This window comes from Geotrypetes seraphini, chromosome 4 (assembly GCF_902459505.1).
Source record: "Geotrypetes seraphini chromosome 4, aGeoSer1.1, whole genome shotgun sequence".
Classification (NCBI taxonomy): Eukaryota; Metazoa; Chordata; class Amphibia; order Gymnophiona; family Dermophiidae; genus Geotrypetes; species Geotrypetes seraphini.
Genome location: NC_047087.1, coordinates 267,416,905 through 267,443,197, shown reverse-complemented (window position 1 = coordinate 267,443,197; position 26,293 = coordinate 267,416,905). Strand labels below are relative to the sequence as shown.

Genomic DNA, 26,293 nt, shown 5'->3' with positions numbered 1-26,293 from the left:
TTTAGGCTTATCATGGTTTTCTTTGGCATACTTTAGATGTGGCTTTTCTGATGAGGTCATAGAAAAGCTGTTCTTCTAACAACTCTCACATGCATATCACTGTTGTGTTAGCAATGCAGTATTGTGAACCTGTGGACAACTGCTTCATTGTCTAGCTAAACCTTTAAGTCGGTTTTGCAGTGATGTGTGGGTTCCGTTGTGAAAATCTTACCAGGTTTTAGGAGGTTTTATCATATATTTTTCTGTTAGAGAATTTTCTTGGTCTTCCAGATCTTGACCATAAAGTCCCTTGTTAGCTTAGTTGAAACTGCTAGCTGGAACCTTTCAATGAATTTTTTTATATAGCTTTCCCCTCTTTTCTAAAAGTGAATTTACCTTAATTTTCAAATGCTCAGACAGCTGCTTAGAGAAATTTGTTGTTCTCCTGTACATGTTCAAAAAATGTCACAGCCTGAGCAATTAGAAGGATCAGAACAAGTCTACTCTGGATTTTTCTGGATTCTACTCTGGATTTTTCTTCACATGATTAAGGTCTAATAGGTCAATTAATCAACTTTTTGGGGCCTTATTAACAACTTTATGAAAATAATCACAATGAATCAACTGTAAGGGTATTCAGCGTTCACTTGTATTTACTTTTTTGTTATTTGTAGTTTGCTAAATAAATAATAATTTTGCATTTGCAGAGTAATGTGTTTAACTTTGTATTATGTGAAAGTTGGCAGCTTCTATTCACTCAATTGACACTACCCATTACCCCATAGCTCTGTCCTTATCTCTCTGTCATACATAATTCAAGAATAATTTAAAGGGAGGGAAAGGATGCTTGGATTTAGTTCTTACAGTTTTTTCAGTAGTAACTCAAGGCAAGTAACATTCAGATATAATAGGTACTTTTGTGCTCCTCGGAGGCTTACAATCTAAATTTGTACCTGAAGCTATGAGAGTTAGGCGACAACCAAGATCACAAGGCTTGGAAGTGGGATTTGAACCATCATTCCCCTGGTTCTCAATCCACTGCTCTATTGGGCTATGCCTCCACTCCTAAGGAAATATTTATTTACAGAAAGGGTGATAGATGCAAGGAAGATCTTCTCAGTGGAAGTGCTGGAGACAAGGACCATATCTGAATTCAAAGAAACCTGAAACAATGGTACATAGACGAAACCGAGCGAGACAAAGGCACATGGGCAATGCCGCCAAGACAATCCCGCACAGGATGTCAGCGTGTTGTATTTAAACTGTATTTTAAAGCGCTCTGAGGGGATCATGGGGGGGGAACCCTCCACTTTTCTTAGAACTGTTGGCGCTCCCATTGTGGGTGTTGGGGGAATACCCCATTATAGAGAAAACAGACTTTTTCCCTGTTTTTTTAGTGAAAAATTACAGTTTCCTCTGTAATGTGGGGTTCCCCACCCACCCCATTGGGAGCGCCAACAGTTCTAAGAAAAGTAGGGGGTTCCCCCACACACACCCCCTCCGAGCACTTTAAAATACAGTTTAAATCCAGCATGCTGACATCCCGCGCGTGATTGTCTGGGTGGTATTGTCTGTGCGCAATTGTCTTGCACGCTTTTGACCCATCACCAAAACAACTACAGAAGTTCTCTATGGGAGAGGAAGGGAATAGATAGCTCGAGTTGATATGGATGGGAAGTTGCATAGGGCACACAGTCTTTTTCTACTGTTTTGTTCTTTGTTATTATTCACCCACACTTTGTCTTCACTCGCTCATAACCTCCTAATCTACTTACACACTTATTCCATCCATCCCTCACCACTCTTGGTAAAGTTTATTATAGTTCTTCTTATACTGCCATTCGTCAATACATTCTTGCAGTTTACAATCATTAATTTAAACAGTACAGAATATAAAAACTAAAACAGAAGAATATGGTTTTATATAAGGTTACATTACAAAAAAGCAAGTACAGTAAAAGACTGCTAAGATAAGGTTACTATAACACATGTGGAAAAAAAAGAGACCAGGTACACGGGACCAGGACATGACATCAGAATGAAGCCGAGGCTGGCGCGAGCAGCAGGTGGAGTACTGCTCGCGCCAATAAACAAGAGGTACACAGGAGGTGAGGAAGAGTGGGGGGGAGGTGCAAAGTGCAGTGATGCCGGGCACCACCACTCTGGGATCCAACCTCCCTATGCCATTGCATTGGTTTCTAGGGAGAAAAAAATCTCCACAAAGCGTAAATGTTCAAAACATCAATCTTCATATAATCATGCAGTACTATCTTCTTAAACATAGAAGTACCCAGGGACAAAATTCAAGATCCAAAAAAGTCTACAAAACAGTACTGTACGTAACATATCCAAAGTACATAAATTGGTTCATAGTAAAGAGAATACTGTTGAGTTATTCACAAGCTAATTCCAATACATATCCACCAACAGTTTCTTTAGCCAGACCCGACAATGGCCCTGTTTTGCAAATAAGCTATTTCAAAGGCACTGGCAAAAATATTTTCTCCAACCACCATCATGTCAAAGTTAAAAAAGAAGCTCCAATTGATTTTGACCTAACTGGATTTTTAGAGGACTCACAGGATGTGGTGCAAATTAGATCTAACCTGTTGCTGACTTATTCAAGTGAAGTTGATAAAGGTATTAATTATGAAAAGATTCTTTAAAAATAAGAATACAAAATTTTGTGGAGATGCAGTATTAATATTTCCAGATGTGGCTCTAGCTTCTCAGCTTAGAAGGAAGGCATTTCTTATTGGTCCAAAAAAGCACTTAATTTAAGCCTTTTAAGTTTCTTTTAAATTTATTGGTCATATAATTCAGTTTATATCCTCTCATAATGTGGGCCATATGGAAGTGTTATCTTTTATTTTACTACTAGTATTTTAGCCCGTTACATTAATGGGTGCTAGAATATATGTCTGTCTGTCTTTATTTCTGTCTCTCTCTTCCTCCTGCTGTCTTTCTTTCTGTCTCTCTCTGTCCCTGGCCCCCTTTGTCTGTCTGTCTTTCTTTCTATGTATCTCCCTGCCCCTGTGTCTTTCTTCTTTTCTTTCTGTCTCCCTTCCTCCCCCTCTGTCTGTACAAAGCAGCATTCCCTCCCCCTCCATTTCCCTCCCCCCGCACCACTTCCCTGTGCAGCAGCATTAGCGTTTCCTCTACCCCCCTTTCCCTTCCCGCGGTCCCGACTACGATCCTGGCAATTCCAGCGTGTGCAGCAGTCTTCACATGCTGCTTCGGGTCCTTCTACTGCCCTGATTTACTCTGGCACGTCCCTGATGACATCATCAGAGACGCGGCAGAGCAAATCAGGGCAGTAGAAGGGCCCGAAGCAGCGTGTGAAGACTGCTGCACACGCTGGAATTGCCAGGTTCATAGTCGTGTCCACGGGAAGGGAAGGGTGGGGCAGCAAAGGACTCGGGTCCCGGGCGGCGGGGTCATCGCAAGAGCCGGTTCGGAAAGTTGCTGGACTCCTCTCGGCTCCATTTTTTGGTTCGTCCCGGGGGGGGCAGGAGGCGCTCTTTGTGCCCCAGTCCTGGCTTGTGGAGGCGATCGTCAGCTGGTGACGTGCAACGCGCATGCGCACTCTCGCCTAGTGCGACAGATCAGATCTCAGGGAACACGTGGCGAGAGTGCGCATGCGCGGCTAGCATTTTATTATTATAGATTGTTGATTTCATATGTCTGATGGAATCCATTATTTACTCTTCCATGTGAATTGTATTGAAAAATCATTAATTAATTAAAAAAAGGAAAAAGAAATGGCCCTTATCAGGCTCACTAGCAGATTACAGCTTCATTCAGTTATCCAGTGTATTAAATCCTCTTCTTCAAGCTCCTACTGGCAAAGCCCAGTGCTACACACAGCAAACACCACATTGCAGTGTGATGTCATATGTGTTGCATATGTGATATTGAACCTTATCACAGATGTCTTTTACTATATTTGTTCTTTTTTTAATTTACTCATTTATATATAGTATAGTTATTTTGATTTTCTAATTTACATAAATAAGTTGACTCCAGAAAAAGGACAGATTGAGACATCCCAGTTTTACTTTCATTGCTTTCAGTGGGAATAAAACCTAGATGTCTCAATCTGTCCTCTTTATTCCCTTTGCTTTCAATGGAAGTAAAATCCAGATGTCTCAATCCGTCCTCCTTTTTCTGGTAGCCATATGAAAACCCTGTAGACCACCACCCCTACAGCAGGCATCCATTATTCTATATACACATGCACATACACCCCTAGGCACCTACTACCACTTTGCACTTGACAACATTAAAGGTCATCTGCTATTTGGATACCCAGTACCCTAGTTTCATGAGGTCCTCCTGCAATTTTTCACAGCTAATAATTCTGTCTCATCTACAGATTTGATCACCTCACTTAGTGTTCCCTTTTCCAGAATCTTATATCTATTTAAAACCCACTGGTCCCAGTAGAGATCCCTGAGGCACTCCAGTACTCCACTAAGAAAGCTGATCATTTAAGAGGTAATTCTATTAGGAGTCACCTAAAGTTACATTCTGATATTCCAATCGTCTATATTCATATGTGCACTCATATACACATAAATTTGCAATAATCTGGATTCGTGCTATTCTGTATGTACGTGCATATCTTTGATACTTTTCAGGTGGGTGTTTACATGGTGGAGTCTGGGCTGCACAGACTATGGGCTGTACAACTTATAGAAAAGTATAATTTACATATTTATCTCCTAAATCTAGTCATGAGCATGTACACTAGCTCTCTGGCTGGCATGTGCTGTGCCTAAACATATATATGCATGTATACCTGTAATGCGAGTAAGTTCTAAAAAGGCACCCCTTTATTTTAGAATTGCCCTCCATGGGCTTTTTGTAATGCCTACTTTAGGGGTATAGTTACCAACATGAGCTTCCTTTATCACAAATTAGTGATAAAATAGCATGCCTTATTTTACTGTTGGTCCCATTGTGTGTAACCAATGGTAACCAATAACTGGAGTTAAGATTAAAATTACATGTCTTCAAGGTAACTCATATTGATAACTATGCCCTTATTGGTCCAAAAAAGCATTTAATTTAAGCCTTGAAAGGGTAATTCTATAACTGGATACCTACTATATGTACTCAATATGGAGTAGTGGCCTAGTGGTTAGAGCAGTTGCCGTAGCACCCTGAGTTTGATTCCCACTGCAACTCCTTGTGACTCTGGGCAAGTCACTTAACACTTCATATGTAAACCGCTTTGATTGTGTAAACCACACAGAAAAAGCAGCTTATCAAATCCCATCCACTTTACCTGTTTTAAGCCTTTTCCATGAAGAAAAGTAAGCAATTTTTTCGCCCTTAAGAGCAAATGGCTGGAAACAAACACAAATGATGACATGATCACTTATACTAGCCCTATAGTGGTGTAAAATGCTCACATATAGATATTTCAATTTTATGAGTCAAATATCCTCACAGTGCAAGGTAAATCAAAGAACAAAATTCAGAATATACCAGCACAATTCACTCATATCCCACATTCAAAATAGTAAATGGATTTACTATTTTGATTGTGGGATGTGAGTGATTTGTGCTGGTGTATTCAGAATTTTGTTCACATCTAGATATTAGTATGTACATGCATAAATGATAGCCTTCTATAATTTACACATGTACCCTAGCTTGCCGTTTACATTTTGTCCAAATTCTATACAGTACATGTGGATGCCCACCACCAAATCATGGCACGTACTTTCTTTCTAGCTGGTACTCTATAAGAGGTCACTTACATGCCTTCCTGACACCTAAAAGTAGGTAGTTCTTTACTGAATTACCCATAAGGGGGTAATTCCTTGAATGGATGCTACAAGTTAAGCACCCAAATTGCTGTGCTGTGACTCTTAAGAGCACACAGTAATTAAAAAAAATACTAAATAAAAACCACATAAAGCAGTGAAAAGTCTAATAGACTCTCAGAGCGGCCCACTCTATCTCAAGCACCAATATACAATCCAAGATATAATATGTGAAGGAGGGATCCTCCGTGTGAAGGATAAGCGAAGGGAGAAAATTCTCCAGCGCTTTACACACACACTGGTGAAGATATAATACCCTCCACCTGCACACCATCACTGGAACCCTCTTAAGTGTCTTAAATGTTCATATGGAATATTAGTGCAAATCAGTATCTTCTGCCTACACCTACTTATGCCATGTCAATAGCAAGCATAAATGTCCATGCCTAAATGCAGCACTTTAGTGCATAACATAAGGCATTCTATAGGTTGCATGCATAAATGCTGGACACTACCCTGCCATGCTGCTCTGTGGATGAGTTCTTGCAAAACTCATAAATATTATATATAACAACTGCATGTTAAGCAGTGGTATTTGTATCTTTATTTCAAAGGAAGCCATCTATCTCGAAAGAGAGAATTCCTAAAATTTCAAAATATGAATTAAAAATACAGAAAAAGAAAATTGAGGAACGCAAATTGTCAGCATTAAAGGCAATAAAAGAGAAACAAGCATTCTTTGAACAGAAGAGAAAGTAAGTATTATTGACTTATTTTGTTTTATATCCCATCCTCCCAGGAAAGTTCAGAATGGGTTACAAGTTTAGCATGGTAAAAACATAACATGATAAACATGGTATATAATTGTATTACAGTAATTCAATTCTGTGAAGATTAAGTTATTACTACTACCACTTGCTAATAAAAGGCATCCATTCATGTAACAGTATATAAGGATATGATTACAGATTTTAAACTTCAGGAATCTATAAAACAATATCCTAGAATCAAATGCCATCCAGTGATTTGAGAATTCTGTTAAATAAGCATAAAAATCTGTACTCCTAGATGAATATTATCACAGGACAAGCAGGCAGGTATTCTCACTAGTGGGTGATGTCATCCGACAGAGCCCCGATACGGACATCTTGCAAGCATGTCTTGCTTGAAGAAACTCAGAAGTTTTGAGATGCCCGCACCGCGCATGCGCCAGTGCCTTCCCGCCCGATGCTCTGGGCGTGTCTCCTCAGTTCTTTTTCTTCCGCGGAGCTGAGAAGTCTATCTTCAATTTGCGCCCATTGAATCTTTTTTTTTTTTTTGCCTTCTATTTTGCCGCGGGTTGAGTTCTTTTGGCTCTCCTGTGCATTTATTTCTTTCTTTGATTTCTTTTTTCAAAAAAAAAAAAAAATTTTTCCTTCCGATACCGGGTCGGCCGCGCGCCTTCGACCTTGCGGCGGAGCTTTTCCGGCCTATGTCCCGGCCGATTACCGGTTTTAAAAAGTGTAGCAAGTGCCAGCGCGCGATTTCGCTCACGGACCCTCATCGACGCTGCTTACAGTGTCTGGGACCGGATCACTTCCTGAAATCGTGCCGGCCTTGCTCCACTTTGACTGCGAGAGCGTTTAAGCGCCGCTGTCTGCTGTGGGAGTCCATGTTCAAGATGGAAGCTTCATCGGATCCTGCAGCTTCGACATCGACATCGACGGGTGCTACGACTCCTTCCGCGAAGCCCTCTGCCTCCCCGGCTGCTTCGGCCTCCTGAAACCAGCATCGTTCACACCGGTTTCGGCCCCGGCTTCGGCGCCGGAGCCTTCCTCCGTCTCCTCGGAGCAGGTATCGACCCCGACAGTTCCACTGGTGGTGCTCAAGGTGCCGAAGACTGGCAAGCAGAAGCACGCAGCTGTCCCTGGATAACAACTGTTACGGTAAGTAACATTGATTCTCTGGTTGCAAACTGTTGCAGAGGGATGTCAATCACATCTTTCAGCTGCTCCTTCACCAGTGGAGTATAGTGCAAGTGAACTGAGAAAGTGTGTTCTGATCTGCTCTATTCGGTTTTATTATTTTCGGGTGTTTTTTTAAATACATCTTGTGAGGCTTAGGTGCCTAGAGAAGTCCCTTATTTGGGCTACTCTGCTTGGGAGAGGACATAGATTCCACAAAAGCGGTCTGCAGCTTGTGGGGCATTCCCCAGATGTGCCTGCTCAGCCAGCCTGCTCTGCGCAACTTGGAGACTCGGGGACTGTCTCCCTGGGAGCTAAATTGTCTTGTGATTTATCAGACATTTGAGTGCAGGCTGTGGAGCCCCTGCGTTAATTCCTTCGGGCTTCAGGGAGCAGGCTATATTTTTCCCTTCCCCCCAACCTGGTCATGATTTGAGGATCCACTGGGGGTTGAGCTTATGGTCAATGCTGGACTGACTGGCAGCCCGAAGATCTCTAGTTTTGGATCATTCTGACAGGAACTGAGGCAGAAAGTCTCCTCCATTCAGGCAGGCACCAGCACAGCATAGTGAGTACAGCCTATTACTCCCTATGGGGAATTTTTTTTTTTTTTTTTTTTTTTGGGGGGGGGGGGGGTGTCTGAAAATTTGCTTTTTAGAGGTTTTGAACTTCAGGGGAGCCTCCATGGGCAGTTTTTGGCACAAATTCACTGGCAATGGCCATCTTGGATTTTAAACAATCTTTTTTTCCTAAAGCCTCTATCTGCCTCAAAACTCCTCAATTTGCTTCAAAATCAATTGGGATGGACTCCCCTGCCTGTTCTGCCTCATATCATGCCAGTTTTGTGCTGAATGGCCAGATGAGGTACAACCATGCACCGTGTATTGCGGAGCAACAGAGGGAGGGGCGAGAGCTTTGGGCTTAATCTCCCCTTAGTCCTTTAGGACTGGGAAATGGCAGGGGTCCAGGTAGCTGGGAAGAAATCCTTCACGGAGATCCTGAACTGTAATTATGTGAAACACAAGTTCATTGAAGTGTCAGAGCCCAAAAGAAGCCAGTCTGAGGTCTTGCAGGGGTCTGTGGGGCGTCCTGTTCAGGAGCTTACCCTGGACTTTGTGAACATCCTGTGGAATATCCTGGAACTACAGGTCTGGGATGTTCTGCACTGCCTGTGAGTACACCAGCCTTGGACTGAGGAGAGAGGCCTCCCTAGGAATCCTTCCTACCACTAAGGAATCTCATTCCTAGCCTGAGTGACCATGCGGACCAGGACTGGGAGGATTGGAGATTGGTCTCCATGCCTTTACTTTCCCAGAGTGTGGTTTCTTGCCTAGAAGACTCTGGTTCCCTTTCAGAGACTGGAAGTCAGGAGGCAATAGTCCTGCTCAACCAGGGCAAGGATCCCTCTGTGTGGCGGCTTTTCAAATTGGTTACAGTTCCTCATGTTATTATGGATGCGCTCAGAGAATTGAAACTAGAACTTCAACAGGCATCAACCTCACAGTGCACAGTCATGAGTGGCATAAATGTTGTCTACAGTTTTTCTTGTGCACCAGAACATCACCTTGCTGATCACTGAGCAATGGGAGTCTCCAGAAGGTTCCTTAAGGGTAGCCAAGATTATGCCCAGACTTTATGGCTCTGGAATTTCAGCAGCTGTTTACTCGACTGAAAGTGGATTCCATGGTGGCTCAAGTGACAAAATGTACCTCCCTCCCTAGTAGGAGGGAGGTATGATGTTAAAGGATGTGCTGAATTGTAAAATAGATGTGGTACTGTCACAATCCTATCCCTAAAATGCAGCTTTTGCCAGGGCAGGCTATTGTCAAGCCTGGTCCAGTGATCCAGAGGGCAAATCATGGGGATAGGATTGTGACCAAGCCTAAGGAAAAACCTAGCTTGCCCTTTAATTCAGGTGGGGCTGAGCTCCAGGGAGGGGAAGAGGAGAGTTGGGACAACCCACAACAGCCCCAGAGAGAGCTCCCTTCCCCTGGCTTCTCCCAGCTGAAGGGAATGATTAGGCTCCCAAAGACAGCTAGGGGAAATCGGCAGAAAGCTCCCCCCCCCCTCCAAGGGCAGGTCAGATTCCCCTGGGTACTTTAGAGGCTGCTCTGAGAAGGAGGAGGGCAGTCTACTCAGGGCCAGACCTGGAAAGGATCTCTCCTGGTGAAGGTGTTCCTGACTGGGAAATGCAGGAGCCTGACACAGACCCTTTGGCCAGCCAGCTACTCAGTGAGGAACCCATGGAATTTGGAGAAACTTTCAGTCTGCCTGAAGAGGTGCCAATGGAAATGAGTTAAGTGGCAGGGCTGAGGGTTGTAAGATTTATAAACCTCCTGGGTTGGGTTTACACTGTGTGAGAAGGAATGTTTGATTCTTGTATTCCTTTAATTGACTTGTGCTGGCTGTGACTGCCCTGCTTGAGGGAAGCAGGAGAAAAAAAGAAAGAAAAAAAAAAAACGTTTTTCTTTTTGTACTAAACTTTGAATACCTGAAGACCAGAAGTGTAATTATTTTTCCTTCTGGCTGTGGTAATTACCTGAGGGAAGTGAGGAGATATTTGGGGAGAATCCACTTTCCATACAAGGAGGGTTAGTGGGGCCATTCGTGGCATTCTGTTATTCAGAAAAGTTTATAGTGGATTCACTTACTCCCCTCCCCCACATCAGTTCAGTTAAGCTGAGTGGGAAGAAGCCAGCTGAACTTCAGGGCTTGATTACAGCACTACCAGCAGTGCCTGCTATATTGTTGAAAGACTATTGAAGTTTAATGAACCAGCATTTTGGATGTGTGTTTGGACTATATGATAACTTTACTTACCTGCATTAAGGTGATAGCTGAGCCTTGTGGTTTGGACTCAGTTATATTTTTGTTTATGGATTTTCCCTATAATTGTGGAGTCAGGACTGTGTGTGAAAACAGACTCCCTCATTCCAATCCTCAATAAAGCAATTGATTTTGCTCCATGAACTCATTTTTTGTATCATTTATATTGCTTGAGTTATGAAGAGTGGTCCAGCGGGACTTCCTACCTAAAGGAAGCACGTCGAGGTGGCGTTCAGGTGAGCGGAGACCGGCAACACTGAAGGCACAGGTACCGGCTCCGTTACAGTACTTAGGAGGCAATTTGAAGCTCTAGCTTTGGGTATCAAAGCTGCTGCAGCAGCCTCATTTAAGGTCTGACACACCAAAATGGTGGGCCTTCCCCTTCCGAGTGCATTCTGGGATGCACTGGGGAGGGGCCTAAGGCTCTGATTGGCTCAGATGCCTAATGCTCCTCCCATAGTTGCAAGTCATATAGTTTATTTCATAACTTTTAAGTGATTTAGACTTACTTTTAAGAACCATGTTCTCATGTTGTAACTTGAACCTAGCCTAGAAAATAAAAACACATCATTTGTAATGTGGCAGATGTCCTAAAGGGATTTTTCCCCCCTTGTTTTTGTGTCTATAGGAAAAAATGCACTTATTATATTCTGCATTTTCTAATACATGTGGAGGATAATTCTATAACAGGACACCTAATAAAAGCACTTGTTATGGTTCCTATTTCAAGTCTATTCTATAAGGCAAAGTAAGGGGCCCACTTACGAGCATTAGTGTAAGGGGCCAAAAAGTGCTTACATTTAAGACATGGGCTCTTACAATAGCACTACAAACAATAGGAAGAAGGTGTGCATCCTCCATCACAATCACTACTCCTACACACCTCAAAAAGATAAGGCAAGAACCTAACCATCAGATAAGCCTACATTTCACAAAAATATACTTCACAAAAAATAATAGTGTGGAGAAAAAGACTTAAGTTTGTTTTTTTAGATCAGAAAAAAACACCACCACTATCAAAATTGTGGCACTAAAAAATTTGCAGGTATAAGTTGACATCCACACTCCTTTATAATGTAGAACTTAAGGACTCTATGTGTTAAGGTTCACTGCCTTCACAAACAAATAAGTACACTTTGCTAATTCAAAGAAGGATAAAGTTCAGTCCTACAAAACAGGGGAACAACAAAACCACAAATAAAATACCAGAAACCAAGAATGGGATTGTCCAAAAAAGAATGATGTGCACTAAAAAAAGTGTCCACAAACTCATTTGAAGATGTAGAGATCTTTATTCTTCCAATATCATCGTGGCACAATCAATGATACAATGACTCGACACGTATATGTTTCGGCCAACAGGCCTGCCTCAGGAGTCTTAAGAATCACAGAACAAAAAATAGACTTGATGCCAAAACACTTGGAAAGTACCAATTTTAAAATGAAATCTAAAAACTGGCACATGGAGCAATTCAATCTGACAAAACTCATAGCGTCTCACGTTAGACAGGGAGGGGAGGAGGGACCCTGGCAGAGAGGGGGGACAGAGTGCAGAGCCTGTCAAGGAGTGAAGGGGACTAGGTGGAGAGCCTGGTATATATTAGTACAGAATTTGGTTCAGAATGGTTTTTTTCTTGTTTTCCTCCTCTAAATCTAGGGTGCGTCTTATGGTCAGGTGCATCTTATGGAGCGAAAAATACGGTAAACAGTTACATGGAAAAGACAAGTAAACTTCTAATATACAGGATGCCCACAAAAACACTCCTTGATTTTAAATGGTTACAAAACCAAAATTTATTGGAATATTCTTTCACCTTTGAGGTACAGTTTCATCAACTCAAAGTTTCATATGGTATCTGTTGATTGCATACACTTGATGTTACTCAGCAAACATCAATGCAATAATCAAGCTCAGACCAGACTCTCCGAAGCATATCCAGCGTAATCACGTTTATAGCTTCAGTATTGCGTTCCTGCAGATCATCCATAGTCGTGGATAGTAGAAGTACGTACACTGTCTTTCACGTACCCCCAAAGGAAAAAGTCACAAACAGTACTCTCCGGTGATCTCGGGGGCCACTTGAGGAAAACCTGGTCATGTTGTCATGTGGCATTGTCTGAAGATTGTAACATCTGTACCAATTGTAGCTTATAAGGGTGAAAGTGCAAGCGATTGTGTAAGATCTTGCTAACGTGCTTTTTCAGTCTTGTATTTGCTGTCATCTTATTTATAAACATATTCCAATAAGTTTTGATTTTGTAACCATTTAAAATCAAGGAGTGTTTTTGTGGTCACCTTGTACAATATTACTGTTTTCACGTGTTAAATTTTAATTTATAAATATATTCACTTTAGAGATCAAGAATTGCTTCGTGAATGGAGAAAACAATCCAAGTCGATGCAAGAGAAGAAAATGAAAAAGGAAAAGCCATCCACTTTCCCACATGGAATTAGAGACCAGGTACAGTAGCTTGCAGACAGTAGTATAGTAGGTACAGTGCTGATAAAAAGGAAGGTCTGTAATTTAGTACAACTTATAAGAGAGAGAAACTCACTGAATGAATAAGTCAGTGGGCTTATTTTTTTCAGATTATTAAAAAAAAGAATCAAAAATAAGGAGCATAGTTATCAACATGGGCTGCTCTGAAGATGTGTTATTTTATCAGTAACTCATATTATTTTAGCACAGATTTTTTTTTTAATGCAATGAGACCTAGTTACTAATAACTGGGGCTAACAGTAAAATAACATGTCTTAACAGTAGCTTATATTGATAACTTCTCCCCTAAGTATCCTTATTAAAAGTGTGTAAACCCTTCATTCAATAACTGGTGGCAGATATTTGAGTATCATCAACTTCAATTAAATGTTTCAGGCCTGAATCTGCAAATGGGCATCCTGACTTTAGGTGATGGTAGGCATCATGCCGCCATCTGGCAACTAATCGTGACGCACATTTTTTTAAAAAACCTCCCTGAGGCAGGATGCCTACACTGTAGGCATTTGTCATAGGTCTAGGGAGAAGCATAGGGACACATAAGCTCACCCAAGGCTGGGCGTGGTTTCACCCGGAAGTGGCCTTGGGCAAGTTTAAGTGACCATAGGCATCTCCCTAGAGTCACAATGGACACCTGAAATGTAGGCCTGCAAAATGCTCTCGGGCCTCTCAGGCTTATGTCCGTGTTTGGCATATTTTTGAAGAGTGGTGTTCCACGTATGGCATGGTTCCCCTTCGAGCTGCTTTGCCTCAGATCTTGGAGTTTCAGCAGGATAGCCTGGAGTGAGGCCTTGCCTGGTCCTCCATTTGGGTGCAGATTGCTGCTTTGTCTTCCTTTCGTGGTCTCTTGCATGGTAAGCGTTGGGCCTCTTCTCTGGATGTGATTCGGTTCTTGAGAGCTGCAAAATTGCTCTGGCTACCAGTTCGGCCATTGGTTTCTGCCTGGGATCTCAATCTAGTTCTCTCTGTGCTCGTGCGTCCTCCATTTGAGCCTCTCAAAGCCTGTATGTTAAAAGACCTTACTCTTAAGGTGGTTTTCTTGGTGGCCATTACTTCTGCAAGACGCATTTCAGAACTGCAGGCCTTTTCATGTAGGCCTCCTTTCCTGGAATTTTCTAGGGAGTGGTTCATGCTGCAGCTGGTTCTCTACTTCCAAAGGTGGTCTCACTGTTTCATGTTAACCAGTCCATGATCCTCCCGGTCTTGGGTAATCAGGAGGGCTCATTGGAGCAGAGACATTTGTACAAGTTGGATGTCTGCAGGGTCCTTTGCTCTTACATTCAGCAGACCCAGGAGTTCCATAAGTCGTATTATCTTTTTGTCCTCTTAGTGGGTCCTCAAAAGGCTCAGGATCAAGGCATACATTCTCCAAAAGAAGCCTGTTCCAGAATTTCTCAAAGCTCATTCCACTCAGGGTCAAGTAGCTTCTTGGGATTAATCTTTTCTTGTACCTCCAGTGGATATCTGTAAAGCTGTGGTTTGGTCTTCCCTCCATTCCTTTGTTCGACACTACCATGTGGACGTTCAGGTGTGTCTGGATACGGTGTTCAGTGAGCATGTTTTTGTGACGGCTCTTCAGGAGTCCCACCCATTATGGCTACTGCTTTGGTACGTCCCATTCGTTTCTGTGACGGTCTGGAGGAACGCTAAAGAAGGAGAAATTAGGTCCTTACCTGCTAATTTTCTTTCTTTTAGTCCCTCCAGACTGGCACAGACCCCCACCCATTTTGTTTGGTGTTTTTGTGAAGAGTATGGGTTTTTCTGCAGGAATTGGGTTTTTTTGGTTGTTCAGAGAGTTTAAAGAGCAGTGGCGTTTGGTTTGGTTGGTTTAGCTGTCAAACTGTGAGGTGTTTCTGAAAAGTTCTTGTTCTAATCAGTGTCCAACAATGTCTAATCAGTGTTCTAATCAGTGTTTTCCCTTTGTCTTCTCCTTGTAAGTGGGGAGTTGGGATGTTTTTCAGCCTTGTTTTCTGCATTGCTTTCATTAAGACTGATTGTAATAGGGACTGCACAGCCCACTTGTACTGTAGCCAAAAATTAGTGTCTCAGTCTCCACCTGCTGGCAGAGGAGCATAAATCCATCCATTTCTGTGCCATGTGGAGGAACTACAAGAAAGAAAATTATCAGGTAAGGACCTAATTTCTCCTTGCTAGAGCTTCCTACTATGAGGACAGGAAGCTGTAGTAAAGGGAACACTTCCAGGACCACCGAAGGCAGCATGTTTACTTCATTCACGCTGTCCATGGCCCAAAGAGTACAGCGCTAGAAACAAAAAGAGTAAAAAAGTGCTGGATCCCAACGGTAATGGGGGGATGATATTCTGCACAAGTTCTGTAGGCCACCCAGAGGTCTCAGAGGACCACCATTGTCTTTCGGGTCTTGCAATGAAGACCACTGGCCTAAGGTATGAAAGGCATTCTGACCAAAGCAGGCAATGTATGTTAGGGGTATCCTAGTGGTTAGTGCACTGCAGTGATCGTTAAACCAAGAGATTCAGGTTCAAATCCTACTTTAACTCTGTTTGTTTGTTTTTAATTATGAGCCCTCCAGAAATAGGTTAAATACTTACTGTACCTAAATATAAAACCACCTGCAATCCTGAAAGCTATTCAGGTAAGTTGCTATTTTTCTTTACAGCCGTATGATCTTATTCAAAAGGAGAGTTTTCCATTCCGTGTCTGGAAAAATCTTCACTGAATATGGTCATGTCAGTTTTTCCAGAAATGTATTTATTTGGATTTGGCTCACACCTTTTTAGTTGTAGCTCAAGGTGAGTGGGCAAACAAAAACCCAATCTGGAGAAGCCAGGACTACAGGCCAAAAGTCCAGGATGACAAAAGGCTCCAGTGTATGGAAGGAAGAAGTTTATTCAAACATCAGCCTATACCCCCATGTTCCTACTTTTCAGTATTCAAATCAGTCCTCCTAGGATATTCAAATATCGATTCTTTAGAGATCATATCCCGACCCTAACAGCATCATGGTGTTTTCAGAATGAGAAAACATTTTAAATTTCAGTGATGATACCATTAGAATATGATCCATAAATAATCTACTATATATTTGAGGATCCTGAAAGGACTGATTTGAATGTTTATAAAATGAGAACATGGGGTTTGAGTGACATTTTAATAAACTTCTCTCTTGCCATACTGATCTCTTTTGTAATCTTAGTCTTTTGACCTCTTGTCCTTGCTTTTCTAGACTGGGATTTTGTTTGACCACTGTTTGCATTTTTGGGGGGCTGCTTGTGGACCTATTATTGTTGAGGCTTGAGGAGAATTATATTCAGGTACAGTAGGCATTTCCCTGTCCTTTGAGGGCTCACAATGTAAACTTGTATCTGAGTTCAATGGAGTGTGAAGTGAGTTGCCTAAGATCATAAGGAGGCACCGTGGGACTTGAATCAGGCTTCCCTGGTTCTCAGCCCTGTGCCCTAAACATTAGGCTACTATAACACATTTTTACTGTTACTTCAGAATGATGAAGTGAGGTACATTAACAACCAAAGTAAAGTGAGTAGTGTCCATCTTTCATTACAAAATCTGTCCTTTAGCTCTACATTTGAGTCCTTGGTCTAGAGCCAGAAGAGTTCAGATTCAAATCTCAGTGTTTCCTAGCCAGACAAGTAGAGTACCATGCTATTATACAGATACCTCATAGTATGAAGAAAGATTTCACTTTCTACTACCATTGCGAATAGATAAATATATAAACAGAACTGCAAGAACTTTGATTTTTCAAATGTGAGAGGTGAGTTAATCCATAGTTTATTACAATAACAAATCTTGTGTAAGTCCAGAATGTCAGCTAAAAGCTTTAGGAAGACCTTCATCACCATGTGAACTTGCAGTAAATCTGCATTTATTATCTGAAAACACGAGTTAAAGTTCAGATTGTAATATTTGAAGGTCAATTTACAAAGCTTCCATGATTTATGTCAAAATATTGCTTGCTTATTTTACAAAGGCAAGGCCTTCTGAAAACATTAGGGTCAGGCCTCACTACAGCTTTTCTTTTTTATAAATACTGAAGAATTTTATCTACTATAAGCATACTTAAGCATTGTAAAATTATTAAAAATCTTTAAAGTCCTTGAGAACACATTTAGGAGGCAATTCTATAAGTGGGCACCTCCTTTTAGGTGCCCCAATGCTACATAGTAAGAGCCTATCCAAATAATAGCCGAATATCAGAATTCCAATATAGAATACTAGCATAATCTGGCATCAGTGCACCTAAAATTTAGGTATCCGCAGTTACACCAGACATAGGTATAGCCTAACTGCAGGCATCTATATGTGGCAAGGGTGCTACTGACTTCCTTACAGAACAATGTGTAGCCTCTTTGCTGCCTTATGACTCCTTGCACTAGTCTCCCACTACTACCATAAAGGGCTCCTTTTACAAAGGTGCGCTAGGGCCTTAATGCGCTCAGTAGCGCGCGTTAAATTCCTGAGCGCGCTAGCCTTTACTGTCTCCTTTTTAGGAGGCAGTAGATTTTTGGCTACCTTGCACGATAGTGCGTGGTAATTTTGTGTGTGTGCTAAAAACCCTAGTGCACCTTCGTAAAAGGAGCCCAAGTCAGGCTATCAAACAAGGACTTTTTTTTTTATAAGTCAAGTATAGGCAGCGAGTTAAATTTGTCTCTGATTAAGTGACTATCACCAGCTTGCTTCCATATAGCACAATACTCTTTTTTATTAACATTTATCTAATATAATAAAACCCTAAACGCGCATGCGCACTCTTACCTGCGTGTTCCGTTTTCCATGAACCTGTAGGAGAAAGTGTCAGGACCCTAGCTTTTGATTTATCTACATTACCTGCCCTGTTCTTGATATTTAGATACAGGCTGGTCATTCACTACCAGATGTATTTTGTTTTTCTTTGATATGTGAGTGGAAATTTGTTGTGCGTTAGCTCAGAATGTCAGCAATGCATCACATCTGATGTTGGAAGTCATATGAAAACAGTCGCTTTCCAAGTGAGAAGTTTGAGAGAGCAAAGGAGACTTCATAAGAACAGATAGTACTATGTTGATATCCCAGTCAAAAGGTGGAGGGTTGATTGGTGGTTTAGTGTGGTAAAGTCCTTTCATGAATCTGGATACCAAGGGATGAACAGATAAAGGTTTCTTGTCCATAAAACACACTGATGGCACTGCAATGTACTCGAACAGAGTTTGTCTTTAGGCCAGAATTAGAGAAATGGATAAGGTAATCCTAGAATAAATAGGAGTGGACATGTGACAAGTTCAAGAGAATGAAGAACACACCAGGCAGAAAATCTGGTTCATTTGAAATAATAACACTGCTGCATGGAAGGTTTTCTGGATGCTTCAATGACAGCAGAGACTGCAGCAGAGAGGGTGAAGGTAAGAAACCAGTGAAAGAAGCCATACTGTGAACGCTAATGAGTGAGAAAGATGTTGTTCTGTGTTAGTAGCATTGGGAACGGCTACAAGTGGCTGGGTTCCTGAGTCGAGGGGTCTAGTAGAAGTGGGAACCATGGTTGATGTGGTCAACCAGGTGCTATGAGGATTATGATGTCCCACTCCTGGAAAAGTTTGAATAAAGTCCTCCTTATGAGAGGGATTGGAGGGAACACTCAAAGAAATCTATCCCCCCTCTCAATGAGGAAGACATCCAATTCCAAGAGATTGGGAGTATTCAGTCTGGAGCAGAAGATCGGAGGTTTGTGGTTGTGGTGGGAAGCAAAGAGGTCTATGTCTGGAGTCCCCCATGTAGAGAAAATCTTAGGCAAGGTTATGTTGAGAGACCATTCGTAAGGCTGAAGGAGTCTGCTAACACATTTTGTTCCCCTGCCAGATTAACTGCTCTGAGAAGAATTCCATGAGCAATTGCCCAAGTCCAAATCTGAATTGCTTCTATGCAAAAAGGGTGAGATCTAATGCCTCCTTGTTTGTTCAGATAGAACATGGCAAATTGATTGTCGGTCCGGATGAGGACTGCTTGGTGGAAGAGTCGGTCCTGGAATGTTTTGAGAGCATTGCATATTGCTCAGAGCTCAAGAAGATTTATATGGAGAGTTTTCTCATGAGGAGACCAGATTCCTTGAGTGTGGAGGCCGTTGAGATGAGCATCCCAGTCTAATATCAAAGTATCTGTGTTGAGGAGATTTTGATGGCGAGGAGGTTGAAAGGAACCATCCACAATTGGGAGTGGTGGAGGTCCAAAGTGATTTGGATTGGAGCAGACAGAGATCCTGTGGCTTAAGACCATTTGGTTTACAGACTCCATTGTGGGATTCTGAGGTAGAGATAGTGCACACAAAGTGATATGTACTTTGGAGGCCATGTGACCTAGAAGGTGTAGCATTTGATGTACTGTTATGCTTGGCAGGGTGGAGACTTTGTGACACAAGTGAAGGAGAATGTTGACTGTCATTTACAGTAGGAAAGCTTGCCCTTGAATTGTGTCCAAGAGAGCTCCTATGAACTCCAACGTCTGAGTCAGATGCTGATGTGAGAATATAATACCTGCTTATCCTCAGAGAAAGCAATTTTCTCAAAAGCAAAGATACTTACCTGTAGCAGGTGTTCTCCGAGGACAGCAAGAACATATTCTCACAACCCACCCACCTCCCCTAGTTGGCAACTTAACTTTATTGCTGAACTGCAGGTCCCGCAAGCCAATGTAAGGCAGGAAGGCACTGGCATGCACGCAGTACGGGCACTGTCTAAAAATTTTTTAAGTGATTATGCATTTAGCAGTGTCTGTGCCAGGTTCCGTGGATGACCACTCATATATGAGAATATGTGCCTACTTTCCTCAGAGAACACCTGCTACAGGTAAGTATCTTTGCTTTTGAGAAAATTCTGCACATAATATTTGAAAATCCTGCATTTTCTATATTTGCAAGTTTTGGGGTTTGTTGTTGGTTTTTTTTTTGGGGGGAGGGGTTGGGGGGGGTTAGAATTCCTCTTCATGAAGGCATGTATCCTCCATACCCCAGGCATGACCCCCTCCCCCCAATCCATCTTCTTCCTTGCTCAGACTGAGCCCCTGCTCCAGCAGTTTCACTCCCTAACTAACTTGAATGTCATTCCTACTATAGGTTTTCTCTCACTTCCTGTGACCCATGGCCACAGTAATATTTGTCCATTTCTATGGTAGACACCTTCTGGATTTCTTGGCACTGAATGTGAAGCTTTGAACCACACAGGACACCATAGTTTATATTCAACAGTAGAGTAGCAGAGCCATAGGATGCAGCCCTCTGCTCAACTGCTTTTCTCCTCTTCTATTTGTGGTGATCAGTACATGACCAGGGATTCCTGCAAGTTAATGAGCATGAGGGAATTGAAGAGGAAAATAAGAGAGCAAGTAGGTAGGAGAACACAAAGGAAGAATGTGTATAAACATATGGAGAGGGGGGAAGGAGGTGGATGCAAAGCAGCAATGTCGGTTCTCACTGCCTCCCGATTCCTGTGCAAAATTCTGCGATGCAGAATGAAATGAGTTGACCCACTAGGGTCACAAGGTGTATCAATGGGAGATGAACCCTGGCTCTCAAATCATTGCTCTCATTGGGCTACTCTCTTCACTCCTCTAAGAAATTGAACAGCTAGTAGCCCTCTCCAAATTCACATCATGGCTGGCCCAGGATAGGATGGTAGCCTGCACTGGCCAGCTGTCATGATATGCCTTCTGGAGTGAACTTCTAGTGCAGGGTAATCATCCTCTAGGCAGTTGTCTACTATGCCTATTGTACAGTCTACACCTGCCAATAGGAAATTGACTACTGTAGCAAATGGTTGATAAGAATTTTGATGTGAATATCTGAAGTCCTATTTGTGCCGTAAGGATAAAAATTGATAGCATGTCACTGGACTTTTCTGCTTCATAAAATTTGCTGGGCACATTTGGATTCTATGTTATACTTCAAGAAAAACAAAGCTTTGCCTATTTTCAGTATACATTTATGATTTGATCTTACCATCTAATGAAAACACATGCAAAGTCTCAAGGAGGATAAATAAACCTAACAACCTAAAAATAATACAAAAAGATTGTAATGGCACGTCTGTACTAATGCTTAGACACAGTAAAGAAATAAAGCTCAGGGTAGCCATTAAGAAACATTTTATTGATTGTCACAGAGTGCTGCCTGTTGTGTTTTTGATTGAGCAGCTTTGATGGAGCTTGCACCTGTGGCACATTCTTTTCATTATTTTGTGCTTGTTTTCTCACTCACTAGCGCATATCAAAAGCTATCAACACACGGTACCTTTTTCATGTTCTCAAGCCTTCTACCTCTCACAGTAAGAAACTTTCATGAGACATTTACCCAGTTAAAATTTACCTCTCACAGTTAGAAACTTTCATGATTTATTTACCCAGTTAAAAGTTTGCTCACAGAGAAACACTGCCACCTACCCACACCCACACCCACAGCTAAAGGGCAGACTTAGCCTGTCAACACAGCCTCCCCCTCCAGTTTCCTCTCCTCCCAAGCCACAGTTCAGTCCCAGGCCTCCTTTTCCCCAAAGACTTTTTATTATGTAGCATAGGTAACGTGACCATTTATTTTTTTCATCAAAATGAGACATCTATTAATTGTCAGTCCCACCCCCCCAACCCCGCCCTAGCCCCGCCCCAAATTTCTTCCATTCTTTTTTCATGTACATATAATATCTTAATTTTAATCTTATTTTACATAATATACATAATATCTTATTTTAATTAAAATTTAAAAAAAAACTACAAAGCACACTATACGCAGATAAAATGTTAATTATCATTTATATTTAAGGGGTTTTCAAAGGTGTCAAGGCTTTAAAATATGCAATGTCACCTCAGTAACTATAGAAAAATAGACAAATATAGTGCAAAATATAGACAGCAGATATAAATTCTCAAAGTTGACACATTTTGATCACTAAATTGAAAATAAATCATTTTTCCTACCTATGCTGTCTGGTGATTTCATGAGTCTCTGGTTGCATTTCCTTCTGTCTGTGTATCCTTTCTTTCATTTCTTTCTTTCTGCACTCAGGCCCAACAATTGTCCCTTTCTATTCCCTCCCTCCTTCCTTCCTATGTCCTTAGTGCCCCCAGTGCCTCCTTCCCATGTCCATATGCCCCCAGTGCCTCTGTCCTGTGTCCTTAGTGCCCCCAATGCCTCCTTCCCATGTCCATAGTGCCCCCAGTGCCTCCTTCCTATGTCTTGCCTTGCCTTTGTCCCACCCCTTCCTCCCGTGGATTCAAACCTCCCACCCACTCGTCCGCCGCTGCCTGCCAGCCTGCCTCCCTGCCACGCCTATTCAAACCCTGGCCCGCTGCTTCTTGCCTTCTTCCCGACGTCAATTTTGACATCGGAGAGGAAGTTCCGGGCCAGCCAGGAGGCGATTGGCTGGCCCGGAACTTCCTCTAGGCTAGGAGATACTGCAAGAATAGTTTGAAAAATACTGTAAGTGATGGAGCTTGCACCTGTGGCACATTCTTTAGATATGCCTCAAGAAGATGTTTAAAAATTGTTTAAATGAGTGAAAGAATCACAAGGATCATACAATTAGTGGATCTACAGTTCAGTCAGACTTGGATATTTATTTATTTATTTTATTTAAAACATTTTTAATCTGCCTTTATCCAAGGCGGCTCACAAATTTCTATACATAATAAAATAAACATTTTAAAAGAAGACATATGTCAATTAGAGGACAATACAAAGTCACAGTATTATATCATCGGGTTCTCAATAAGACTGCATCCAAACTAATTATCAAATAACACCATTCTTCAATTTAATATACCATTTTTCAATAAAATATAACTCAAAAGATGTTATATATTAACTTAGAGAAGGCTTGAACAGATGGGTTTTAAACAACTTCCTGAATTGCAGGAGATTTCTACAAAGACTGAACTCTGAGGACTTTCTTAAGAGATCAGACTCCACAGGTGACCCTTGAGGGGAGAAATGCTGGCCCAGTGCCTAATCCTCAGGAGAGGCAGGAGAGGGGAGATATGATAGAGACGTTTAAATACCTATGTAATGTAAATGCACATGAGTCAAGTCTCTGAAAGGAAACTCTGCAATGAGAGGGCATAGGATGAAGTTAAGAGGTGATAGGCTCCAGAGTAATCTAAGGAAATATTTTTTTTATAGAAAGGGTGGTAGATGCATGGAACAGTCTCCCATAAGAGGTGGTGGAAACAGAGACTGGCTGACTTCAAAAGGGCCTGGGATAGGCACGTGGGATCTCTTGTAGAGAAAGAGATAATGGTTACTGCGGATGGCAGACTAGATGGGCCATGTGGCCTTTATCTGCCATCGTGTTTCTATGTAACATTCCAGACAAAGCATTCCACATCAGTGGTCTGGCTATAGAGAAATAAGAACTCTTCGTTCATACATAGCGAGTATTGTTCTCACTCTTTGTGTCCAGCAACCTATGATTCTCAGATCTCAACTTCCGTGGTGGAATATACAATGTCAAACATTTTTCCAGATAATATGGCAGAAAATCATAAACACCCTGGTGTATGAATTTCAGAACTTTAAATTTAATACAAAATGCTATGGGCAACCAATGCATTCTCTTCAAAATAGGAGAGAGATGCTCATATCAGGCCTCTCCAATAAGAAACCATGCAGCAGAATTTTGTATCATTTGTAATGCTTTGATACCCACCAGCAGTAGACCCAAATAGATACCATTCCAGTAGTCTACCTGTGATAGTACCAAGTCTTGGAGTACAGTCGACTCCGCTTAAGTGCACGCCCTTTGGACCGGATCACCATGTGCGTTTAAACAGAGTGTGAGCTTAATCAGAGTACCCTTTTTAGTCATGAAAAATCACAGTAGCTGTAGTCAAATGCAATAAAACTTTTATTCAACCAAAAACACAGCAAATATAAGGTAATATGGTTCAGTTATAGAAACAGTACTGTTCAGTCTAATGCAATAAACCTTTTTTGAAACCAACATTCTACTGAAATAATCATTGTTTTCTGCACACAGATTGCACAATTCAGGCTGTGTATCTGACTACTGATGCTGTAAAACGGTCCATAGTCGTGACAGCCATTTATCTCCAGATAACAACGCAGCATGTGTAGGGACTTCAGCGCGTCCAAGAAGGAAACAATCTCTGCAGTTGGTTCATTAGTCATGATGACAGCAGTAGTATCTCCGTCGTCATCAGACTCTTGGTTGTCTGCAGTATCCTTTATGACTGTACGGATATCGGAATTAGTGTTGTCAGATGATGTGGGCAAATCTTGTCAATGGCGATATACAGCTTCAAACTCTTGTGACGAGAGTCCAACTGGGAGTTCAGTGGACGAAGCGTCTGCTTCAGTTGTCTCATCAGATGCGTGAACGAAGCTTGCCCGTCGATATCAATTTGAAATCGTTGATGATGAGACTCAACTCCATGTATCCCGTACCATATGAAGAGAGTCGAGCACCGTCATTTTTCTCATGAAATCAGCAGCTCAGAAGCTGAATTCCATGCTTGCATCAATCACTGCCATCACATATCGTAGGACGAGTGACCTGTAATGACGTTTGAAGTTTGCGATTATTCCTTGGTCCATTGGCTGGATCAAAGAGGTCATGTTTGGTGGCAGAAACACAAGTTTGATGTTGGTTATTGCTGTGTGCTGTGCAGTTATCACACAGCATTACAATGTGCCTCTTACTCCTTCTCATCAGATTGTCAAGCTTCTGTAACCATTCAATCCACAATGTCGCTGTCATCTATGTGTTTTTGTTGCTTTCATATTCAAGAGGTAGGCATTTAATGTTTTTGAAGCACCGAGGATTTTGATTCTTCCCAATCTCCAGTGGCTCGAGCTTTTCACTACCATCCATATTGCAACTGAGCAGCAATGTCAATCATTCCTTTGGCACAATGATGCCAACAGCTTCACTGTGTTTGAAATCCAGTGTTCTGTCAGGGATGGCATGCCAGTACAGGCCCAGCTCATCGGCGTTGAAAATGTCACATGGTTCATATGCACCAATGACTGATGGCAACACTTCCATGACCCATCTTTCTGCATCAAACTCATCCATATCTTGTTTTTCGCCATGCTGCTTCTTAAATTTTATGCTGTTATGAACTTTCCACCTCCCTAAGCATCCGTTTGTTGCTTTGAAGTCTTCTACGCCTAGTTCTTCAGATAACTATGCCGCTTTCTTCATCAGCAGAGGTCCACTGATTGGCAGTTGTCAACTTCTAGCTTCAACAAATCATCACAGCAATGCCTGTTCAACGTTTCCAGCCTTCCCAATTATTTTCCATTTTCTGGTAGAATTGCTGTTTTGCCAGTCTTTCAATATGGCTTGCTTTGTTTTTGTAAATCTGAGAAATCTGGCTAGGATGAACGCTGTAATGTTTTGCAATAGAGACCTGACTCTCCCTTTGGTCAAGTTTCTTTAAGACATCAACACGTTCGGCCAAAGACAATGATTTTTGACCACGCGACGCCATGGTTCAGTTCTGAAAGTTTGAACACCTGGCCTAGGCTGCAGTTCCAAAACACGCGGCTCAACCACGTCAAAATGCAATTGTATTTAACCGGACATCAGTGCGCATAATGGAATGTGTGCATATCAGAATTGAAATTATCCAGACTTTACATCCATTGACTTTAATGTAAAAAAATGGACCGTGGTGGTCAGGTGCGGATAACCAAAGTGTGCGCTTAATCGACGTGCAGTTAGTTGGAGTCGACTGTATCTGCCTCAAATCACAATTTGATATTACATTCTTCAAATGAAGCAATTTACGCAAGGTAAAATAGGCAGATTGAACTACTTTTGAAATCTGAGCCTTAAATGTTGGTGCACATCAAGTATTCTAACTTCTTCACAAAACTTGATCAAATGATCACATACATACACCTCTTTAGGCCATAGATGTTCATCTACTTAACTAACAATCAAGATCTCTGGGGGGGTTTTAACATTAAGTTCAAATCCTCTACCACTCATCCATTTTGTAATCCTTTGCATATATTTGTTTAGGTCTTTGACTAACTGATCTCCCCAGTCCTGTATTTAAAAAAAAAAAACAAACCCTGAACATTATCTGTGTATATTCTATAGGAGACACCTAAATCATCCAATAGGGCTCCAAAGGGGGACATATAGATGTTAAACAGGGTCGCAGATAAAGATGATCTCTGCAGAACTCCACACTGTAACTAGAGAATGACACGGTGACGGTTTACCCGCGGCCACCGCATTTAAGCCGCGGGTCACCGCCGAAAACGGGGAAGAAAAATAGCAGTCGC

General features: G+C 41.8%; 1 protein-coding gene across 7 annotated transcripts in view; it reads left to right on the top strand.

Annotated features, from left to right (window-relative positions):
- The window catches only part of LRRC27 (leucine rich repeat containing 27), a 125,397-nt gene that overhangs the window by 80,129 nt on the left and 18,975 nt on the right, over positions 1 to 26,293 (top strand). For all 7 annotated transcript variants that reach the window (XM_033942753.1, XM_033942751.1, XM_033942754.1 and 4 more), the window contains 2 exons: positions 6,368 to 6,508; positions 12,879 to 12,984. In XM_033942753.1, coding sequence (XP_033798644.1) covers positions 6,368 to 6,508; positions 12,879 to 12,984 — 247 coding nt within the window. The remainder of the gene's footprint in view (positions 1 to 6,367; positions 6,509 to 12,878; positions 12,985 to 26,293) is intronic.